Below are 23591 nucleotides of genomic sequence, written 5' to 3' on the forward strand. Positions count from 1 at the left end.
TACAAAAAATTAGCCGGGCGCGGTGGCGGGCGCCTGTAGTCCCAGCTACTCGGGAGGCTGAGGCAGGAGAATGGCGTGACCCTGGGGGGCGGAGCTTGCAGTGAGCCGAGATTGTGCCACTGCACTCCAGCCTGGGCGACAGAGCGAGACTCCGTCTCAAAAAAAAAAAAATTAAAAAAAAAAAACAAAAAAAAACCACTTTATACTTTTCTATGAAATTACAAAACACAAGAAAAAAAAACTTTCAAAGAGTTTAAGAAAAGATGCTATTTCATGTGAGAGAGAATCAGTTTCCCCCAGAGGATCCTTCCCTAAGAAAAGCTGTTCTAATTTAAGTTTAGGAAGAAATAAATGAACAAATGCCAAAACACTCATGCAGTACTCCTTTTCAGAAAGCTCATCATTTCAAATTTATGAAAGATCTCTATATTACAAATACATGACTTTAAGGGATTATCCATATGAGGAGAAGAGTGAACCAAATATTAAAATATATTTCTCATTTTCTTCCCAAAAATATACAATCACTTTTATTAACACTATAAAATCTTCATATTAAAAAGAGGTCGGGCGCGGTGGCTCACATCTGTAATCCCAGCACTTTGGGAGGTCGAGGCAGGCGGATCACAAGGTCAGGAGATCGAGACCATCCTGGCTAACACGGTGAAACCCCGTCTCAACTAAAAATACCAAAAAAACATTAGCTGGGTGTGGTGACGGGCACCTGTAGTCCCAGCTACTCGGGAGGCTGAGGCAGGAGAATGGCATGACCCTGGGAGGCGGAGCTTGCAGTGAGCCGAGATTGCGCCACTGCACTCCAGCCTGGGCAACAGAGCGAGACTCCTCAAAAAAAAAAAAAAAGAAGAAGAAGAAAAAGAAACTCTCTGACATAATTTTAAAACCATCTAAAAAGCTATCTCCAGCTAATCCCAATTGCTACTGTCGTAAACTGTAAAAACGGCCACAAATTTCCCCCCTCTCTGTATCCATGGCCTTGCAATGTGATACTGCCAATCTTCCAATCAGGAGATGGCATCTATTTCTCCACCCATCAAATCTAGCCACATGACTGGCTTTGGCCAACAGAATAATATTTGAAAAACACCTGGGCACTGGGCATGCTCTCTTGCTGCTAGGAACCCTGTAACCCCAAGTAAAAAAGCCCAAGCTAGCCTGCTGTATGATGAGGGACACTGGAGTTGTTGACCCCACTGCCAAGAAGCAGACATGAGTGAGGCCATCCCAGATCATCCAGTTGCTAGCCAACCAGTCAACTGACTACATATGGGTAAGCCCTGCAGAGATTAGCCAGACTTGCTCAGACCAGGAAAACCACTGTAGTGACCAAGAGAATCATGAGATAAATAAATGGTTGTTGTTTTAAGCCACTAAGTCTTGGGGGTAGTTTGTTAAATAACAAAAGTTAACTTATAATAGATACTTAAATCCGAATCAACTTTTAAAAATATTGCCTATATGATTTCAGTTATGCTTCATACAGTTATATGTGTATTTTGAAGTATAATTAATGCTTAGAATAAAATATGATGTTAAATGTTAATGTCTTCTGGAATGGGGAGGTTTTGATCTTAGCAGGTTTCATCTACTGTAAAAGCTATTTAAATAGCAGAAACCATTTCAGGCTGTGATTTACTTCATAAATGACAAGGGAATAGTGAAAGATTCAAAGGGGAAGAAAAAGCTCATCAAAGAATGCCCTCACTGTATGAGAACCACAAAGTGACTGTGATACTGTTATGTTTTAGAACAGTTATCTTTATGTCAAGTCACTTGGGTGAGGGGGACAAAACCCCCCAGGAATAATACTGGTTTAGATTTTTTACCAAGATCTTATGTCTTGACAATAACTGTGTGCTTACTACTAAATTAGTCTTAATAATACATTTGAAATTATTTATTAGTTACAGTGATGGCCTTCAGCAACTGTTAATTCAAGTGTGAACAGACTACGTTCGGAGGGTTGAGTAATCTTAAAAGGAGTGAGACTATAAATTACTTATTTAATAAGTTCTATTGTTCTACAGCACTGTAGGATGCTATAATATAATTAACAAAAATTTATTGTATATTTTCAAATATAGAGGAGCAGACTATGAATGTTCCCAACACAACAAAACAGTAAATGTCTGATATGATGGCTATACCAACTACCATGATTTGATCATTACATATTATATACATGTATTGAAACATCACACTGTACCCCATAAATACGTATAATTATTATGTGCCAATTAAAAAAACTTTTTTTAAAAAACTACTCAGTTAATTAGTTAATAGGAGAATAAATCAGAGGAATTATGACCACACAATGTTGTTGTATAATGTTGTGTGTTGACAGCTGCAGTCAAACTGTCTGAATTTAGATTCTAGCTCTACCACTTAAAAATGATAAGCAAGGTATTTAACATCTCAAAGTCTCAGGGACTCCATCCGGAAAAAGCATAATAATAGCACCTATCCTCACAGGACGATTGTGAGGACTAAATCCATGTAATGCACACAGTATAGCAGCTGGCACACGAGTGGGTAGGTAGGGGACGGATAGACAGACAGAACATGAGTGGTCTCTAGCCATTATTATTAGTATTGTTGTCATAATCATGAAGTCATTTCTTAAGCACTTACTGGAAAGGTATATGATTTTCCATTAGGAAAAACCACCTCAGCAGCTTCGACCCTGAAAACAAAAGTCAGAAATAAAATACTTAAGAAAAAAATGATGTGCCATAAATTATAGACATGTGTATGGTTATCAAATCTTTCATTTGGGCTACAACTACAGCCTCAACATATTCCATCTATCGCATTCCAACACTGTTTGGATTGATCTTGCTATATACAATATTACTCTACCGTTTCATCTCCTAGGGCTCCAATGTCCTTTTCAGGCACCACTTCCTTGAAAGGTTTATTTCCCAGTACCGCAAAGCATGCATCCTACGGGGACTCCTTGCCAATATTGACACACACATTCTAGGCTTTACCAGGGCAGTGTGTTACACAATAAAACTGACAGAATCACTGAAATAAAAATCAATTGAAAAAAAACCTGATACTGCCCATATAATTTCAATCACGCTTTCTACAGTTATATATTTGTTTTCAATTATATTAATATTCTAGAATAAACTACGATGCTAGTACTAAGGATCATATAGATTTGTTAAATAGCTTTTTAAACTAAAAATATGCTTTGGAAAAAATACAGTAATCTTACCGATATGGGATACATGCTTTGCTCTTACATATGCCTCTCTACCTCTAGCTGTTCTTTTGCTGTTCTTCCAACTATATATTCTCAAATCCAGTGATCCCCAAACACAGCTTAAATTTCGTTGCCTCCATGAAGCCTTCTCAGATTGTATCAGCTGGCAGTAACTTGCCCTTACAAACAGCCAGAATATCACCGAAACTTTTTAAAGTACTTAACGCTTATCACTTTATCCAATATTTATGCATATGTCTTATCTCCCTGAACAGATTATATGTTCTAGTTACAGGAACCACATTTTTAATCTTTATATTTATTTGTTTATTCATTCATTTTTTTTTTAAGACAGTGTCTCGTTCTATGATCCAGTCTCGAGTGCAGTGGCACAAACATAGCTCACAGCAGCCTTGACCTCCCAGAATCAAGCAATCCTGCTGTCTCAGTCTCCCCAATAGCTGGAACCACAGGAGCAAGCCACCAAACTCAAGCAATTTTTTAATTTTTTGTAGATACGGTGTCTTCCTATGTTGCCCAGGCTGGTCTTGAACTCCGGGGCTCAAGCAGTCCTCCCGCCTCAGCCTCCCAAAGTGCTGGGATTATAGGTGTGAGCCACCACACCTGGCCTATCTTTATATTTAGCGCAAAGCCTTGCCTTCAGAACAATGGGCCATCAATAAAGGTGCTGGATGAACTTACGTAAATTGATTCTCACAGTATTCACTGAACATGGTGACAATAATATCAAGAACTATTTTTGCCTGCAAAGAAAAGAAAAGCAAGTATTATAGTAATCTATATTCTCTTCACTCAGATGGAAATGAATAAATATTTAATATAATTGTGTCCCCAAACATCTAACGGACCTTTACATATACATATACATTTTAAGAAAGGAAGTGGAATAAAAGCAAGAGTAGGTCTCGCCTTATCTTCAGGTGTTCTGCGTTTATGCAGTTCTCTGACAGTTATAATCCATGACTGAGACAAATCGTTTCGTTCCCTCACTACCCCCAACCTCAGGTTCACTGGGCTTCAACAGAGACAAATGGCTAATTACTGGAATAAATCTTAACAATCTCCTAAGTCTCTGAAGCCAGACTGCTTGAATCCTGGCTAGCACTTACTAGCAGTATGACATTGGGCAAGCCACTTTTCTAACCTGTTAAGGAGATAATGAAAGTTCCTATCTTGTCTGGTTCTTATGAAGATTAAATACATTGGCATGTAGTAAAGATCATATAGATTTGTTAAATATTTATCTATTTCAAAAAAAATTCTTAGAAAAAAAATACAGTGACCTTATTGGAATATATGCTTTACTCTTATATATATATTTCACTCCTATATATACAGGCTTCAGCAAAGACATTCAAGGTCTGTAAATGCATGAATTAAACTTTTTAAAAAAATTAATATTAAAGCTGTATTACCCTGACAGTATTTCTGAAGGCAAGGAGTACATAAAAGTTATAAATGAAATACCTTACAATGGTCTCTAATCCTATAAGATGTACATGAATACCATTTATTTGCCCTATTTCTATACTCCAGCCTTCTCCTGCCATTTGAGGTTACCTTTCTTAAATTCTTTAACTGCCACCTCATTTAACATATGTAAAGAAGTCATATGTCATAGAAAAGCTTTCATAGCAATCCAATCCAATAGATGAACTGACTAAAAGTGGGTGTAGAATTATAGTCTAGATAATTCTGTGTGCATAAACCATTTATCAATTTACTAAACAAAGCTTCTTCAACCCAGTTCATTTTTCTTTTCTTTTTTTTTTTAACCAAATTACTCCACATACAAATTAAGTCAACTAGATAAACAATTTATATGGATCTCCCTACAGTACTCATTCCATGTTGTGTTTTATAGTTATGTACATGACTAACTCTCCCAGCAGGAGTTCTTTCATGTGAAGAAACATGTAACTCATTATTAAATTCCTGGCACTGGAAAGATAACTCGGTGTTCACTAAACATCTGTCGAATTAATGAAAGCACCATAACCAAAGTGTAGAATATCTCTATCTTTTTAATTGTCTAAATTTCTAAAATATGTTCCCACCTACAAAATGCACATATTTTAAATTTTAGCCATTTAGTCTTCATCTGGAAATAAAATCTGTCCCATCTGATCATACAAAAATTGAGTAAAAGTTTTATTTACCTTAGTAAAGTCAGTTCCCGTGCATTCAATAAAAATATTTCTAGTATTTACTGTTATTCTGGAATGATCTCCTGCAATGAACACAAAACAGTAACAACAGAATAACTAGTTTTAGAAATAGAAGTGCACTATTAAGCTCAACAAAACAGAAACTACATTTTAAATGTAAAACATATTAAAAACTAACACCTTGGCCAGGGACGGTGGCTCACACCTGTAATCCCAGCACTTTGGGAGGCCGAGTTGGGCAGATCACCTGAGGTTAGGAGTTCGAGACCAGCCTGACCAACACAGAGAAACTCCTTCTCTACTAAAAATACAAAATTAGCCAGGCATGGTGGCACATGCCTGTAATCCCAGCTACCTGGGAGGCTGAGGCAGGAGAATCACTTGAACCCAGGAGGCAGAGGTAGCGGTGAGCTGAGATGGTGCAATGACACGACATGGTGCAATGGCATTCCAGCCTGGGCAACAAGAGCAAATCTCTGTCTCAAAAAAACAAAAAACAACAACAAAAAAAAAACTAACACCTTAAGAGCAAAGGGAAAAACAATTTTTATTTAAAGCTCCCACTGCAAGTTGAAGAGTAAAAATAAAATAATTAACAGGCCTTTACTGAATGCATACAATGTGTCAGGTGCTATGTCAAGCACTTAACACAGGTTGTCTCCTCTAATCTTTACCACAACCCCATGATATAATTGCTGGCCAGAAACTAAGTTTAGAGAGATTAAATTATTTGACCATGATCACGAGCAGCAAGGCTAGGATTTGGGTCTAGATCTGGTTAACTCTGGGGCCCATGTTCTTAACTGCTGTAACTGCTAGGGTCCAAGATCTCGAGAAGAAGCTTCTTCTTCTCATAGCAAATCAGCTAAGCCTCCTTCTTACCTCCAGAAAGGCAAACATCTATGTCTCAGACATCATTAAATTTTGTAAATACATTCAAACTGTCTCATAAAAATAGCCTTCAGAAAGGAATTGAGAGGGCAAAATTTAAATTAAAAGCTTTCGTTTAACTATATAACTAGGCAAGGCTAGGCATGGCAGCTCACATCTGTAATCCCAGGGCTTTGGGAGGCCAAGGTGGGAGAATCGCTTCAGCCCAGGAGTTTAAGGTTGCACTGAGCCATGACTGCACCACTGCACTCCAGCCTGAGTGACAGAGCAAGAGCCTGTCTCAAAATTAAAAAAAAAACACACAAAAGAAAAAAAGCTACAGACATGACAGAGTTTGACTTTGAGTTTAACCAAGTGAATTACCTGCTAAAACCAAAACATCAATAACCTTGGGAGAAATATAACAGAACCCAAAGCCTAGCATCAGAAAATATTTATAAGTGTATGAACATATTATAAATTACATAAGAATCACCAGTAAAATGTTGTTGAATAAATGAATGAAAAGAATGATTAGAATCTACAAAGGACCTGAGATACTCAGATTATGAGTTATTTGAATTTGATTTAGCCAAGTCTATTGAGAATTCTAGAGAAATGCTGAAGATTAAAAAGAAACAGCAAAGATCTGTGATGCTTATAAAATAACTCACCATTGATGATGGGAGGCATTGAAAGGACGACACCATTGCTATCATAGATAACAGGATACAGGGGTTTGTTTTCAATGATATGTAAATAATGTTTAAGGTGATTATCAGTCTGAAAACAAATTAAGTCAAATAAAATTAGTTTGGTTTTTTTTTATTTCTATCACTATAGTTTACATACTGACCTAATATTAAAAAAGAAGGGAATGCCAGGCATGGTGGCTCATGCCTGTAATCCCAGCACTTTGGGAGGCTGAGGCGGCTGGATCACCTGAGGTCAGGAGTTCGAGACCAGCCTGACCAACATGGAGAAACTCCATTTCTGCTAAAAATACAAAATTAGCTGGGCATGGTGGCACACGTCTGTAATCCCAGCTACTCGGAAGGCTGAGGCAGGAGAATCACCTGAACCCAGGAGGTGGAGGTTGCGGTGAGCTGAGATTGCGCCATTGCACTCCACCCTGGGCAACAAGAGCGAGACTCCATCTCAAAAAAAAATAAAATAAAATAAAATAAAAAATAAAGGAGGGGAAAAGTCAGAAAAACATTAAAACAGACCCAAATTAAAGAAAGTTCTAAATTTATAAGATTTTCTAATATAAATTAATCTTCCAATATTCAATGCACATAATTGAGTCATTTCTCGAGAATGAAAACAGATTTGCACTGGTATGCCTGAATCATTTCAAAGGAAACATAAACCATGACAAAACTATTTAGATAAATCGGAAGAAGTCACTTGCAAATCAGGGCAAAGATGACACTGCTTTTTCTAAATGACAACGATTTTTTCTACTTATTAAATACAATCCAAAGTGACTACTGAATTCATTTTCCCTGCTGGACTTCTAAATAATGGGAGATAGACAGCTTGTAACAGTATTTCCCACAAAAAACACTAGCTAAGTCTTGCTGTTCTTTAGACTTGCATGAGTTTCAACTGCAGATTACAATGTGGTACGGTCTACTTCAGTGGTTCTCAATCCTAGCAGTACACTGAAATCATATCAGAGGTTAAAAATGTAACAATAAATAAAATAAAACTATGTTCAGGTCCCACTCTAGATCAGATGAATCACTATCTCTAGGTTGGAGCCCAGACACTGCAATTTTTTAAAAGTATTCATTACATTTCCCTAGTTGCAAGACTTGACTTTGATGGAATTTCATGATTTTTGCGAAGCTGCGGCATAATCAAAAGGAATATTTACCTTGTATATGTTCATCAGTTCACAGGCTGTATACTCCTTGGTCTTATTTAGAGGCTTGAATTTAATATCTGAAGGACGCTTTGCAGTATAAGTAAATGGGCCTGACAAAGTGTCCAAATCATGGGTGCCAATAGCAACCAATGCTCTTTTCCTAATTGTGGAGAGGGTGAGGGAGAAGGAGGGAGGAAAGGAAAGAAGAATGAGACAGATTTGAATATTCTAAAGCACATAAACATAGACTACATATTTTTTTAAATTATTTCAGATACTTCCCTGAAACAGCATATTGCTACTACATGGCATCATTAGTGGCATATAATGAACAAATTCTCACAACCATTAAGAGTACTGAGAAATCACAAAACTACACGAAACACATGATTTCAGGAGCTGAAGAAAATTCCTTGCCATTATGTTTTCCCAAATGCTGTTTCTAAGATATCTTCAAAGTTAGCATTTCCTTTACCTCTTTTAACCTATTTCTTCTTGATATACTCAAGTAAACATGTTTTAATAAATTAGAATGAACTACCAAATTGTGGGGTTTTTGGCTTTTCTATGTTTTCCTAAATTTTATCACATAGCTGCATTACTTTAGTTGTGGAAAAAATTTAATTTTAAGAGCTCTGAATTACAGTTCAAGTTTACTTTAATGTATAAGGAAAGTTCCAAAGGTATTCATTTCACTTGTTCTACAGTTTATCCACAAAGGATTTAAGGTAATTTTAGGAAATTACAGCAAGCTACAAAATAGGAGAGAAAGAAATAGAAGTAGGGATGTAAAACTGAGCCAGGAAATGTTAATTCTGAATTAGAATCTAAAGGCCTAAGTCTTACCAGGAAAGGTCACAAGTTTGGCTTTCTAACAGTCAATTTGAAAAGAGGAACTTGGTCAAAATTTGTGTTCTTAACATACTTTAGTTTAAAAAGTATGTGCACTAAAATTAGTTTAAAATGCTTAATATTAAATTTTAGTCAGCTTCCAGGACTGCAGGACTGGTGAACTAGAACTTTAATAAACAGGGTTGAAAAGAAATGTTAACAGGCAATAAGGGAGAGTTACTTTACTCAATTACTCATATGCTTACAGAAGATAATAAACCCAGAACTATCACAGGATAAAATATACATGGTTCAATAAATGTAGGTAAATTAATAATTGACAAATGCACAGGTAAGAAAGTCTGTTTTCTTAGATGTTAATATTGGTCCCTTAATCCTAAAACAGCACCTCAAAACATCACCAAAATTTCAACTTCAAATCAGCAACCAAAAAAACATAATTCCAGATGAATCAAAGACCTAAGCATTTTGAAAAGCAAAAGACAAACATACAGGCACACATACAAAAGACACCATAAAAATTATTCCAAGGAAATATAGAGGCCAGGTGGGGTGGCTCATGCCTGAAATCTCAACACTTTAGGAGGCCAAGGCAGGAAGACTGCTTGAGCCCAAGAGTTCAAGACCAGCCTGGGCAACATGGTGAGACCCCCAACTCCACAAAAAATATAAAAATTAGCTGGCTATGGTGCCACACACTTGTGGTCTCAGCCACTTGGGAGGCTGAGGTAGGAGAATCACTTGAGCCAGGGAGGTCAAGGCTATAGTGAGCTGTGACTGCACCACTGTAGTCCAGCCTGGGCAACAGGGTGAGACCCTGTCTCAAAAACAAAACAAAACAAAACAAAAAGATAAGAAAATATAGAAGAATATGCTTAAAATTATAGGACACTGCTTCTTAAGTAGGTCATAAAATCTAAAAGTCATACAAAAAGACTGATAACTATACCCAAATTAAAAACCTTACATGTCCAAAAGAAACCAAAAGTCAAAAAATACAAAAAAGGTTTACAACATATGTACAGGAAAAAGATTAACACTCCAAATATAGTAAGATATGAAAAAACCAAAAATATTCAGAAATCAAGATTTTATCTAACATAATGGTAAAAATTTCAAAGTCCTGCTATAAAAGAGCAGCAACTGAAAGCTGAAAGAACTGAGTGGAAAACTGAACCACTGCCGAGTCTGAATCTAGCTAAGTATTCAAGTATTTGCCTGAAAGAACAAAAACCACTCTTCAGAGAAACACAGCAAAGTCAAGACTCTTCCCTAATATGATATTCTATATGCATCAAAAGGCAACAGATATGAGAAGAAATATGGAACACATGACTCTTACTCCAGACAAAACCAGTCTATAGAAACCAACACTAAGATGCCCCAGATTCTGATACTGCCACACAGATTTTAAAGCCGCTACTAAAAAATGTTCAAGAATTATGGAAGAACATACACATAATAAATAGATGAGGAAATATCTGCAGAAAAGAAGGAACTATTTTTTTTTAAAGGCAGTGGATTGCAGAGATGAAAAGTAAAATAACTGAAGTATAAGACTCACTAGGTACTTCAAGCCAAGACAGAGTAACACACTAGATTTACTCTTGCCTGAAACAACCGAAGAGCAAAATGTACGGAGCAATAGTTTTTATGGCACCTAACAGCAGGCAATGAAGGGCAGCAATCCCTGAGACACAGTAAACAAGTGAGATGAGCCCTGACTATAGGGCAGGAAAGAGGGCCCAGTGGAGCCCAGGAGACTCTGAGAGCAAGAGACATAGCTGAGAGTTTGGGAGGCCAAGGTGGGCAGAGTACTGGAGAAAAGCAGAGAGCTACACACAGAGAGAACTCTGAAGATATGCAGAGGGTCCCACTCAAGTACTGGTGAGCTCACTATTGATCAGAACATGCAGCTGAGAAAACTACCCAAGGCCAGGAAAGAAGTACTCAAGGGAATCAGAGGAAACAGTGCTCCATGTTCACACAGACTAAAACTTCACTGCTCATGTAGCAATGGATACAGTAGGCAAAAGGGTCTTGCCTCAGCAGTAGGGACTAATTAGCCTAAGAAAGAAGCTTAATCAATAAAAATAGAGGAAAAAAATAAGAGAAGAATCAATGAAACCAAAAGTTCATTCTTTGAAAGATCAATAAAATGAGTGGTTCACGCCTGTAACCCCAGGACTTTGGGAGGCTGAGACAGGAGGATCACTTAAAGCCTATAAGGCCAGCCTGGACAACAAAGCAAGACCCGTATCTCTACAAAAAATTAAAAAATTAGCCAGGTGTGGTGGCTCATGCTTGTAGTTCCAGCTACTTAGGAGGCTGAGGCAGGAGGATCACTTGAGCACAGGAGTTTTGAGGTTACAATGAGATGATCATGCCACCGGACTCCAGCCTGGACAACAGAGCAAAACCCTGTCTCAAAATAAACAAACAAACAAACAAAGAAAAAGATCAATAAAACTGATAAACCTCTAGCCACACTGATCAAAGGAAAAAAAAGAGAGAAGACAGAGAAATGAAAGAGGTGACATCACTACAGATACCACAGATATTAAAAGGATAATAAGGAAATATTATGAACTTTGTCAATAAATTTAATAACTTAGACAATATCAATATATTCCTTGAAATACATAAACTTCCAAAGCTCATTAAAGAGGTTAATTAGGATTTACTGACAGAAAAGAACTCTGGCACAACAAAGTATTAGGATGTGTTCAATTCTCTTCCCCTTAGAAAAAGCTCATGATTTCCAGAAATACCAAATAAAACAGAGCTTAAAGTTAAATTAAGACAATGTCTGTTTAGATTAAAATAGCTTCTTAAAATAAAAAAGATAATAGAGCCAGAGCAGATAATCTAGCTCAGCCACTTAAGTTACACCTATACTTGTCAGAAATCTTGTATTTTGTTCTTAATTTTGAAATTATATTTAAATTGTTATTGTTTTGCTTAATAATGACATATTAGCAAGCTGAAATATAAACTCTTCTATATAAAAGGACTGGGAATAAACGTTATTTGGAATCTGAAAAAAAGTGTTGCTTCTACCACATGCACAAAGATGTTTTTCATCATAGCAGAAAATGTCTATGGTTCTCCCTCTATCCCGTCCCTAGCCCATCCCATACACATAAACCCCTCCTAGGCTCTGTAGTTTACTAAACTACAATTATTAGCAAATAATTGCAGCAGATCTCACATACAAAAAAATAAAAAAGTAAAAATTCTTTTTCTATTTTTATTTGAGACATATATAACTATTAATCATACCTTTGTATCGACATGCAGTAACTTATGTTGATCTATTTCAGAACCAACACAAATAAGCTTAATATGTTAGCTGAAGTCTCAGGTTTGTCATCATTAGTAAGTGTATAGTTTCCATTAGGATTCTGAAATACTTAAATGAGTTCAAGGATTACCATTGTTACCTTCACTGACCTTTAGGAGTTCAGAAATTATATAGGTTTGAAGATCATTGCCCTAAAGGGAGCTGTGCAGGAAATTATGCATAGTAATGTAAAGACTGAATAAGTAAAATTTAGTCACTTAAACTCAAGTTCTGTCAATTTATAATTATTCTCACTCAAAAAGTGAGAATAAGCCAAAATTTTATTTCCATTTTAAAAATGATATATCGTACTTCATTATCAGTATGGTTTATACTTAGTAGTATAATCCACTGCTGATCTGAACCAAAACAACAACAAAAAGCAGGGAAGTCTCTAGGACTAGATAATTCTTCTCTATACAATATTCAAAATATACCTCCTGTTTCTTCATGCATATGCCATTTACAAGCAGTAACAGGTATTTGGTAAAGCCAAGTTAAATCCTCATAATCTGCCACATACTATTAATTCAGAAATGCTGTGTGAAAAATCTGCAGAGGAAGAAAGGAAGGAGAGATAGAAAGAGGGCAGAAGTGGCAAGAGAGAAGAGGGTGAGGGATCAGGATGGAAAGGAGATAGGGAGGCAGAGGGAAAGGGGAAGACAAGGAAGAAAGAAAATGCAACCACAAACCTGCAAATATTCTGATGTAATTTTTCCTGAAGTTCAATGAAGCTATCATATCGATCTTTAGTAAACTTTATATTACGGAGAACTGCTGCTACCGCAAAAGGACGTATCTTAGCTGTCTGAAATTCATAATATCATTAGAGATAGCAAACAGTAAGGTTTTTCTTTGTAATATCTTGTAATAGGAAGGCAGCTGCACTCTTGCCACTGGCATATATTTTCATTCAAACAAGTATGTATTAATTTATTCAGTCAACAAGTAATAAAGTGGTAAACTAGAGACAAAGTCACTACCTTCACAGAATTTATATTTCAGTTAAGATTTCTGAAAATATATTAAATAATCGAGAAAAAGTTTGCTCATAATTCGTATTTTTACCAAAACAACGCCTCCGAAAAGTTTAAAATCTTTTAAAATTTCATTAACATTCCACAATTTAAACAATTATATCTCAAATGTGTTTTAAACATGCATTGGATATTATTATCCAAAACTATTTATGGAAAGCAAAGGCTTGTTCTTTTTCATTCCTAGGTTAAAAAAATTTTTTTAAGAGCTAGTGACTAAGTATATACTCATTTTAGTAAATGATCAAAGAAAATCACATTTTTTAGAAGGGTAAGCTTTGGGCCAGGCACAGAGGCTCACACCTATAATCCCAGCACTTTAGGGGGCTGCAGAGGAAGGATCCTTTGAGCTCAGGAATTTAAGACCAGCCTAGACAACATGATGAAACCCCATTTCTAAAAAATACAAAAAATTAGCTGGGTGTGGTGGCGTGTACCTGTACTCCCAACTACTCAGGAAGCTGAGGTGGGAGGATCACTTGAGCCTGAGAAGCAGAGGTTGCAGTGAGCCAAGACTGCACCACTGCATTCCTGCCTGGGCAACGGAGCCAGACCCTGTCTCAAAAAAGAGTAAATCTTGTTTCTTTTTCCTCCCCACCTTATACAGACATATACAAAAGAAAATATTTTAAGGAAAAATAAGAATTTATCCTTATTACCTCTTCTGTGATAATCAATTTCTGGATTTTTCCATCAGGCATTACCCGTTTATACACTGGAGCCTTTATCCTAAAATAATATTTAAATGAATTTACTCATAATTCATCAAGACATTACATAAAATAATTATATTCTATGCTGTATATGGGAAGTATACAAAATGAATTAGGGCAATGAGTTGAGTTATAGCAAGTCAAATTTTGGCTGAACACTAAAAATAAAATAAAATAAAATAAATAAAAACTAACAAACTTTTTAACATTTAAAGTTGTCCAAAAATGACATAAGATGCTTCACAGTAATGTATTTCCTATCGCTAGCAACCCAGCAGAAGCTACAAACCATTAACTGAGCAATTGTTTAAGGAGCATTTCAACATCAGCTGAGAGACTGGATTAGATAACCTTTAAGTTATGATAGTTATTCTAACCATGAGATTCTGAGCTTCCAGGAAAAAACAGAGCTTATGGAAAATACAGATTCCCTGGTTCCATCTGGACCTACTATTACCAGATGATAAAATAAGTCAAGACAAAGATTTGGTAAATGGTGCAATTTGAAGGCATCTCTAGGGAACTCTTATCATAGGGAGAAGTTGGGAACTACTGTTTTAAGGCAGTGCTTCTCAAATTTCAACGTGCTTACAATTAACTGGGAAGTTTGTTAAACCACAGATTCTGATTAGTAGGTGTTGGGTGGCAACTAAGACTGCATTTCTAGTAAGTTCTCAGGTGATTCAGATGCTACTGGTCCATGGACTCACTTTAAGTAGAAAACATTTTAAGTTGCTTTCCTACTTCTGTCTGATCATAAAAATCACAAGGTGACTGGTAAAAATACAGATTCTCATTGGGTAGCGTTGGGAAATGAACTCTTACAAGTTATCCTTGATCCTAAAATAAAAGCATCTGATTGTCCTGCAGGAAACCAACCGGGTCAACTCCAAAATTTTAAACATCCTTAACCTAATGCCTAATTATCATCATTTCACCAATACCCATCACTCACCTAAATCCTCACAATTTCAGAATCTAGCCCATCAGTTAGAACTCTTATTCTTTTGCAGATGACCAGATAATGTAGAAGTAATCAAAAACAAAAACAATTAATTTTTAATAGCTATTTTTTTTCACTTTATATATTCGCTACCCTCTATCTATTTTTTTTTTTTTTTGAAATGGAGTCTCCCTCTGGTGCCCAAGCTGGAGTGCAGTGGCGCAAATCTCAACTCACTGCAACCTCCACCTCCTGGGATCAAGCAATTCTCGTGCCTCAGCCTCCTGAGTAGCTGGGATTACAGGTGCACGCCACTATACCCAGCTAATTTTTGTATTTTTAGTAGAGATAGGGTTTCACCATGTTGGCCAGGCCGGTCTTGAACTCCTGACCTCAAGTGATCCACCAGCCTCGGCCTCCTGAAGTGCTGGGATTACAGGCACGTTGTCCAGCCCCTCTATCTTTATTAAATGAAAAGTTGGAAGGGGACTTATAAATCTTCTTCATTATAGATTAGGAAATTGAAACTAGAGCAGCCAACTAACTTGCTCAAGATCACGGAGCCGTCATAAGGTCTTTGGTTTTCCAGTTAGGAGGCTTCACTCCTGAGGTTCCTTAGAACTCATAATGTAAGGGTATTGCCAGCTCTCCATTTCCTCTCAACCTTTAACACATCTAGCAAACTACTCATTCCAATTAGATGATGGAGGGAAATCACACACACCTGCTGAAGAATTTTTCAAGATGCCATAAAAGCATTAACCACCAGTTTTAAAATATGCTCCCAAAAATGACTGGCTATGACTCAAATTTTCATGGAAATTTTCAAATGGCTACAATCTACATGAATCTAATCCTCAAATCGACCCTCTGCTGAGAGTTAAAGCTGCGTGCCTGTACAAGCTTTTTCCTAGAAATTTAAACACGGCTGCTAATAACGACAAGGAAAGAAAGAAAATCCAACTTAGCAAAGTCTTTAAGGAACATATTTCCTTACCTTTCTTTGAAGACCTGAAGTCCTCGAACCAATCCTTCCAGACACAGGAGATCATATCTATTGGCAGGGACGTCAATTTTGTAAAGAACAACATCAGAGGCTCCTGCAGCCTTTACATTACCTTGTTCTTTACTTATTATTTCCTTCTCAGATGTCTAAAACAAGCCAAAAAGTAATGATAAAATTAAATAATTTAAATTCTCTTTAAAAAGTAAAAGTTGTCAGTCCTATAAGGCAGTAACTACATTATACATATTTTCTACAAGAACACGGGATTTTTATATCCATGACAAAAACAACATGACAATATTAAGTGTTATAATCGTAGCAGACAGAAAAATACTTCAACTTTAACTGAGTTCGGATATCTGGCATCCTCAATCTCCCCAGAACAGCACAAATCCATTTAAACAAAGGTCCACAAGCAATGGCCCGCTGGCCAAATCATACCTGATACTTGATAAAGATTTACTGGAACACAGACAGACCCATTCGTTTACCTATTACCTACTGCAACTTACACACTGCAATAGCTGAGTTGAAACAGAGACTATAGAGCCCACAAAGCCTAAAATATTTACTATCTGGCCCTTTACAGAAAAAGTTTTCCCATCTCAAGCTACAGAAAATGAAAACACCACCAAGTACATAAAGTAACAACAAAAGTGTCAAAGGGGTAAAAGAAAGATGATTCACTAAATAAAAGAAACACACCTTCTTATAGGATGACTCTAAAATTTAAATCCTGTGGGCACCCAAGTCCACATGACAATGAGAGGGACAGTGTAAAAACAAAAAACATTCAGAGACCATCAGACGCTGGTGAAAATTAAAAGGGATAATAGGTGCAATGGGAAGCAAATTAGTGACAGTAAAGGGATAGTGAGGCAGAATTAAGGCAACCAAGAGGGAGATGACGGAAGAAACACCACTAGAATCACGGTGAATGCAGTGGTAAAGAGTTTAGAATATTTCACCCACCACACTACAGCAGAGCAACAGACTGTCTTAAACATAACCACTGCAGAGAGGTTACACTCCATTCCTTATGTTTACTACAGCAGGGAACTGTAAATAGATTTAAGAAATTTTCACTCGAAATAATTAAAAGTTATATTCCAATTCTTAATGTTACCTTTTAATTATTTGGAAACTCCACTTAACCCGAATTCCTACTATTTCCACCAACAACCTGCTAAAATAACTGATGGATTTCTATCAAAATATGTAATGATTTTTGTTTTACATGATGCCCTCCCACGGCCACAATATAAGTAGTTCAAATTTTTGACCAAAGTAAGAATTATATCCACATTTGCACAGTATACAGAGGAATTCACTTCTGGCCACTGAGTATTATGTGCCAAAGTCCCACCCAAGGAACCACAGGAGTCTATACAATGCTGGGGCTGTGTAAGGTGGTGCTGGGCTCCAAAAAACATCTACCTTGGGCATCTCGAACTTAGAAGGCAAATTTTTAAAATTAGGGAAAACGAAAAATGAAAAACAAGAGAATGAAGAGGAGGAGGAAGGAGCAAAAAGGGGGAAAAGAAAAGAAGGGGAAGAGGCAAAAAGAGGAGAGGAAGAATTGGAGTTTAAACAACGTTCAATCAAAGGGGTTAATAAAATTACTGTTTAAATAGTGAAAAGCTGGGCGCGGTGGCTCAAGCCTGTAATCCCAGCACTTTGGGAGGCCGAGACGGGCGGATCACGAGGTCAGGAGATCGAGACCATCCTGACTAACACGGTGAAACCCCGTCTCTACTAAAAATACAAAAAACTAGCCGGCGCGGTGGCGGCGCCCGTAGTCCCAGCTACTCGAGAGGCTGAGGCAGGAGAATGGCGTGAACCCAGGAGGCGCAGCTTGCAGTGAGCTGAGATCCAGCCACTGCACTCCAGCCTGGGTGACAGAGCAAGACTCCATCTCAAAAAAATATATAAATAAATAAATAGTGAAGAAAGCTGAGTCACCTCCCAGGAGATGGCAGATCTCAGAAGGGATCTCTATAAAGAGAAGATAATACAACAACCAGAGAAATGAAGGCATCTGCATTCATTTTTCAGCAGCACCCCCTTATCCACAGGGGATATGTTGCAAGCTCCCCAGTGGATGCCTGAAACCTTGGAGAGGACTAAATGTTACATATACCATGTTTCTTCCTATACATACATACATACCTATGAGAAAGTTTAATGTATAAATTAGGCACAGTAAGAGATTAACAACTAATAAAAAAAAAAAGAACAATTAAAATAATATACTATAATAAGAGTTATGTGAATGCAGTCTCTGTCTCAGAATTTCTTATTGTACTATACTCACCTATTTTCAAACCACAGTTTGCTGCAGGTAACTAAAACTGTGGAAGCAAAAAACTGTGGATAAGGAGGAACTGCTGTAAAAAAAGATCTAACTCCTTTGCAAAAAAAAAAAAAGAGACACAGAAGCTTTCAGCTTCTTTAGTTTCAGCATCTCAACTCATAAACTGACCATATGTAAGATTTGTCAGTGCTACCTGACAAAAATCTTACAGAAATTAAAAAACCACATAAATTTCAGAGTCAAACAAGAAAACCATAAAGATCATATAATCCAAATCCCTTATTTCACAAGTGAAAAGGAGGCCCAGAGAGACTCGTCTGGACTGTAGGGTCCAGACAGGCAAAGTAAGTATCCACAGTTACACAGCTAGTAAATGTTAGAACTAGAACTCAAATTATCTAACATCCAGTCCAACACTCTTAGATATCACATAACTTCACACATAATTCTGAGGTGTAGTAAAATTACTAATAGTAACTTACTTATAAACTACAGAAATCTCAGCCAATTTCTCAAGTATACAAATACTGATTAGTATAAAGATGATCTTTCTGTAACATTAGTAAGGCAGCAGGAAAAATAAGGTAAGACAATGTACAATTTTTTAGCCTGAAGATTTTTTAACTTTACACCTAAGGTAGTGTTATAAAAACACTGAATAGGTGAAGATAGAAGGCTTAGGAAAAAAATAACACTAACTACCACAAAAGTATTTTTTAAATTAAAGTATGTCCTTAATAGATAATCACTGTTAACAATATTAAAATGTATAGCCCAGACTTAATTTTTAAAAATATTTTAATCATTATACAATCAAAAGTCAAAGAAAATACTTCCTCATTTTTATAAGCAAGACCTTAAAAACTATGAGCTCATTTTACAAGATCAGTGTATAGTAATGCATTGGTGCTGGTTGAAGAGGCATGGAGGAAGGCGATAGGGCAGAGGAGGCGAAGGAGGAGGCACTAGAGGAGAAGGAGGCAGGGCAACTCTGGTTGAAGCAACATTTCTACTGCTTCTTGGTCCCTTTCTGTGATTAATTTGTCAAAGGAGGGAGCTTACTTTCATACTGGGGTTATCTAACACATTCTCTCAATTTCCACAGCATGAGTCTGATAACAAGGTGACTGTAGATGGAATAAGGCATGAACCCCTTTTAAGATTTTAGTCAAGGCAACAGACAGAACTGGAGCTTAGCCCTCTGAACACAGAAATCATGGCCCCCAAATGTTATCATCTTAGTCTAACTATAAGTAACAAAGATGAAATATAGCACACCCCTGAAAAATAAGCTTATGCACACAATCTTTGAAAAATAGACAAATATCCAATACATACAATTTCATCAAGTTCCAGACCAAATTCAAAACATAGTTCGTCAAATTCTTCGTCAGCTAGGAAAATAAAAAAGGAGATGGTTAATTTTACTTCGTTCAGCATAAGTGAAAACTACATACAAATTGCATTTTCTTATTATTAATTGCTGTACACCAACCATACTACTAAATATCAGGCATCATGTTCATCATTTAAAAACAAACAGGCCAGGTGTGGTGGCTCACACCTATAATCCCAGCACTTTGGGAGGCCGATGTGGGTGAATCACCTGAGGTCAGGAGTTTGAAACCAGCCTGGCCAACATGGTGAAACCCTGTCTCTACTAAAAATAGAAAATTAGTCAGGCATGGTGGCACATGCCTGTAATCCCAGCTACTTGGGAGGCTGAGGCAGGAGAATTGCTTGAACCTGGGAGGCGGAGGTTGCAGCGAGCCAAGATCATGCCATTGCACTCCAGCCTGGGCGACAAGAGCGAAACTCTGTACCAAAAAATTTAAAAAAAAAAAAAAGCTGGGCCAAAAAAGTTTAAGATTAAAAAAAGAAAAAACAATTAAAGGCTTGATTAACCTATGTTAATATCAACTGTAGTTTAGGTTACTTGCACTGGGAAGTTTGCATATACATAGAAAAAAAAAAAAAAAAACACCTGTTAAGTAGAGATCAGATATAAAGCAGGCTCCAAATCACAGATCTCACACAACAGAATGTCACATAAGTCCTATCATGTAAACTGGTCTGAGGCGGCCTGACACTTTTGGCTTTGAAGACAAGTCAATCAGTTTGAATTCTATCCCACTTATTAGATCTGAGAGCTTGGCACCTTATGTAAACTTTCTTGGTATCTCATGTCAACATTATAGCTGCGTCATCTATAAGATGGTATTTCACAGCCATTATGGCATGGTACTATTGGAAAGATTTAAATGATAATGCATAAAAGAGACCTGGCATAGTACCCTGAGACATAGTGAGTCTACAATAATTAATGGTTTATGAGCAATAAATAAAATAAGTTCTCTTCCTTATTTTAATATTATATCCTACTGTTTAGCTTTTCAGGGTTCTCATATTACCAAAAAGTGAACACAAAACATCATTAGCAGCGCATTCTAGTGAAAACTGGTCTTAAAATTCCTGATTCAGACACTAAATTTCAATTTAACATCTATGTACTGAGTACCCACCTTATACCAGGCACTGTACTAGGTACCAGGGTTACAAAGATAAATAAAACAATTCCTGCCTTAACTACTTCTTCATCTGGTAAAGAAGCCCGATATGTAAATAAATATGACTATGTTAAGTACAAGGTACAGGGCTGGCACAAAAGAAGTAATCAGTTCCACTTATGGTCAGCTAAACTTTCACAGAAAGGATGAGTTCATCAGGCAGAGATCATGGGGAGTGAAATAGCATGGCAAATTTGGAAACTCTTAAGTAGTTTAACAATGGATGAAACATAAAGTTCATACTAGGAAAAGATATGATAGAACAAGGAGAAAGAGGTCAACTAACGATTTGCCCTCTTTCTTACAGACAGGCAATGGAGAATTATACTGAAGGGATTCTTCAGCTGGGCAAAAACATGATTATCTGCATTCTAAAGACTGCTCGCAGAGTAAGAGGATGCATTGGAGCAGGGAGTCTACTGCAATAGTACAGATGTGATATAGTGAAAGCTTCATTTAAAGCAGCACCAGCAAGAATGAGGAAGAAGGGATTAATATGAAAAACATTAAGGACGTGGAATATAAAAGGCTCAATGGCCAAATGATGGGAGGTAGGAATAGGGAGTGTGTAGAAGGAGTCTAGGATGACTCCGGGATCTCTAGTTTGGGGGAAAAAGTGGGTGGGGCTATCATTAACTAGGGCAGGTAGTAACAGGTACCCGGCCTCCAAGACAGACCGTTCCATGATCCCAGCCTCCTTGTATTCATGCTCTCCTGTGAACTGAGGTCTGGAGCAATCACATGAGTGAGTTTGGAAGCAGATTCTCCAGCCCAGTCAAGCCTTGAAATGACAGCAAACCCAGCTGACAGCTAGATTGCAACACGGTGAGACCCAAACCCAAACCACCTACCTAAGCTACTCCCTGATTCCTGTCTCTCAGAAATTTCGTAAAATAATAAAGGCTTGTTTTACACTCCTAAGTACTGCGGTAATTTGCTACACAGCAACAGACTACTAATACTTTGGATTAATTTGTTATATAGCAATAGATTACTAATACAGACTTTAGTCCCTGGAAATGGGGTACTGCCGTAACAAAAATGAAAAGCACGAGAATGGCTTTGGAACCAAGCGGTGGGCTTTGAGGAGTGTAAATGAAAACCTAAAGAAAGAAGCCTTATAGTCTCTGGTAAGGATATAAGTGAGGACATGGAGGAAAGTGAGGTACTGTTATCAGAAAGTGGAAGAAGAGGAATCCTGGTTAAGCAGAGGCAGAAGGCTTAGCAACACCATTCCCTGCAGTTATGTGGACTGTAAAAAGTCAATGGGGTGATGTAACTAAGAAGATTTCCAACCAGTGTTCAAAGTGCCACCTGGGTTTTTCTTGTGCTTATGTGAAAAAAAGAGATAAGCTAAAAGAAAGGCTGTTAAACAAAAATGAGCCAGGATGTTGGGGATTTTAAAAATTCTCATCTTCTCCAGATGTGAAACAACGCTAAAATTGAGGAAAGACCAAAATCCAAGGCACTGCCAGGAAAATATGGTCCAAAGACAAAATCAAGAGTATGACCGTAAAATCTTAAGACCCAGAAAGATCAAAGGCGCTAATCATTCCAACAAAGGGTGCTATAAAAAATTATAAAGAATATACCTCATAAATCCAATTAATCACACAATAGGGCTTAATTAAGAGGACTGTTATCAGCAGAAACTCAATATATTTCAGAGATGTGTAGGTGGTGTGGCTTTTGACTAATAAAATGGAAGCCAGTAACATGCACCAAAGACCCTCAAAGTTTTTAGAAGAAATACATATGCAGAAGCATTGCCAGCTAGAATTGAAAGGGATAGAAATAGAATAAAATGAAGTCTTTGAACTCTCAAAATTCTATTAGCAGTAAGTAGACTGAGAAAATCAACCAGCTGTGAAGCACATGCTTTCTAGGGATCACTCAGAGGGGTGGAAACCAAGAGCCTAGAGGGCAGGGCAGACAGCCATGGAGAATTATCCCAGGCCTTCAGACCTAATCAAGAACATCCAACATTTGCCACTTGATTTCAGAATTGCCATGGACCAACGACTCCTTTGTGTCTCCCATTTCCGCCCCTTTGAAGAGGAAGGGCTACAGGAGTTATCCTATGCCCATCCCACCACTGTGTGTTAGGTGTATGTGGGGCAGATAACTGGTCTCTCGAGTCTCTCAGGCCAAGAGTGTACTAAAGAAGCCATACTGAAGGAACTACACCCAAGGCGCCACATCCACATCTGGTCCTGATTTAGATGATGAGATTCTAGATTCTGAGCTGCTGCTGTAATGGGATGGCACTTCTCAGGCTTTGGGAGGGGGTGAGTATATTTTGCATATGGGAGGAACCTGAATCAGTGGAGGTTAGAGGGGGAACGGTGGTAGTCAGCCTCCAAGATGGCCTCCAATAATACCGGCCTCCTGGTATTCACACCCTTGCACAGTTCCCTTCCACACTGTGCTAGGATTGGTCTGTGACCAAGAGAATATGAGAAGGGCTAGTATATCACTTCTGAGCTGTTACTGAAAACAGGCATCTATCCTGAGCACTCTCTCTTACTTAAGTACTCTCTCAGACCTCTCCATCTGGGGCAAACAAGCTAACATGTTCTAAGTAGTCCTATGGAGAGGATAAGGTGGGAGGAACTAAAGCCTCTGGCCAAAAGTCAGTAAGGAACTGAGGTTTGC

General features: G+C 37.5%; 1 protein-coding gene across 1 annotated transcript in view; it reads right to left on the reverse strand.

The window, feature by feature from the left end:
- FARSB (phenylalanyl-tRNA synthetase, beta subunit) overlaps nt 1-23591 on the reverse strand; it is an 88395-nt gene that overhangs the window by 60795 nt on the left and 4009 nt on the right. Inside the window, exons 2-10 of the mRNA XM_011996028.1 lie at nt 19708-19763; nt 16047-16201; nt 14053-14122; nt 13049-13164; nt 8171-8321; nt 6963-7071; nt 5410-5480; nt 3932-3993; nt 2650-2701 (exon numbers count right to left, since the gene is read on the reverse strand). Of these exons, the coding sequence (XP_011851418.1) occupies nt 2650-2701; nt 3932-3993; nt 5410-5480; nt 6963-7071; nt 8171-8321; nt 13049-13164; nt 14053-14122; nt 16047-16201; nt 19708-19763 (842 nt within the window). The remainder of the gene's footprint in view (nt 1-2649; nt 2702-3931; nt 3994-5409; nt 5481-6962; nt 7072-8170; nt 8322-13048; nt 13165-14052; nt 14123-16046; nt 16202-19707; nt 19764-23591) is intronic.

Source organism: Mandrillus leucophaeus, unplaced genomic scaffold (assembly GCF_000951045.1).
Source record: "Mandrillus leucophaeus isolate KB7577 unplaced genomic scaffold, Mleu.le_1.0 Scaffold1135, whole genome shotgun sequence".
Taxonomy (NCBI): Eukaryota; Metazoa; Chordata; class Mammalia; order Primates; family Cercopithecidae; genus Mandrillus; species Mandrillus leucophaeus.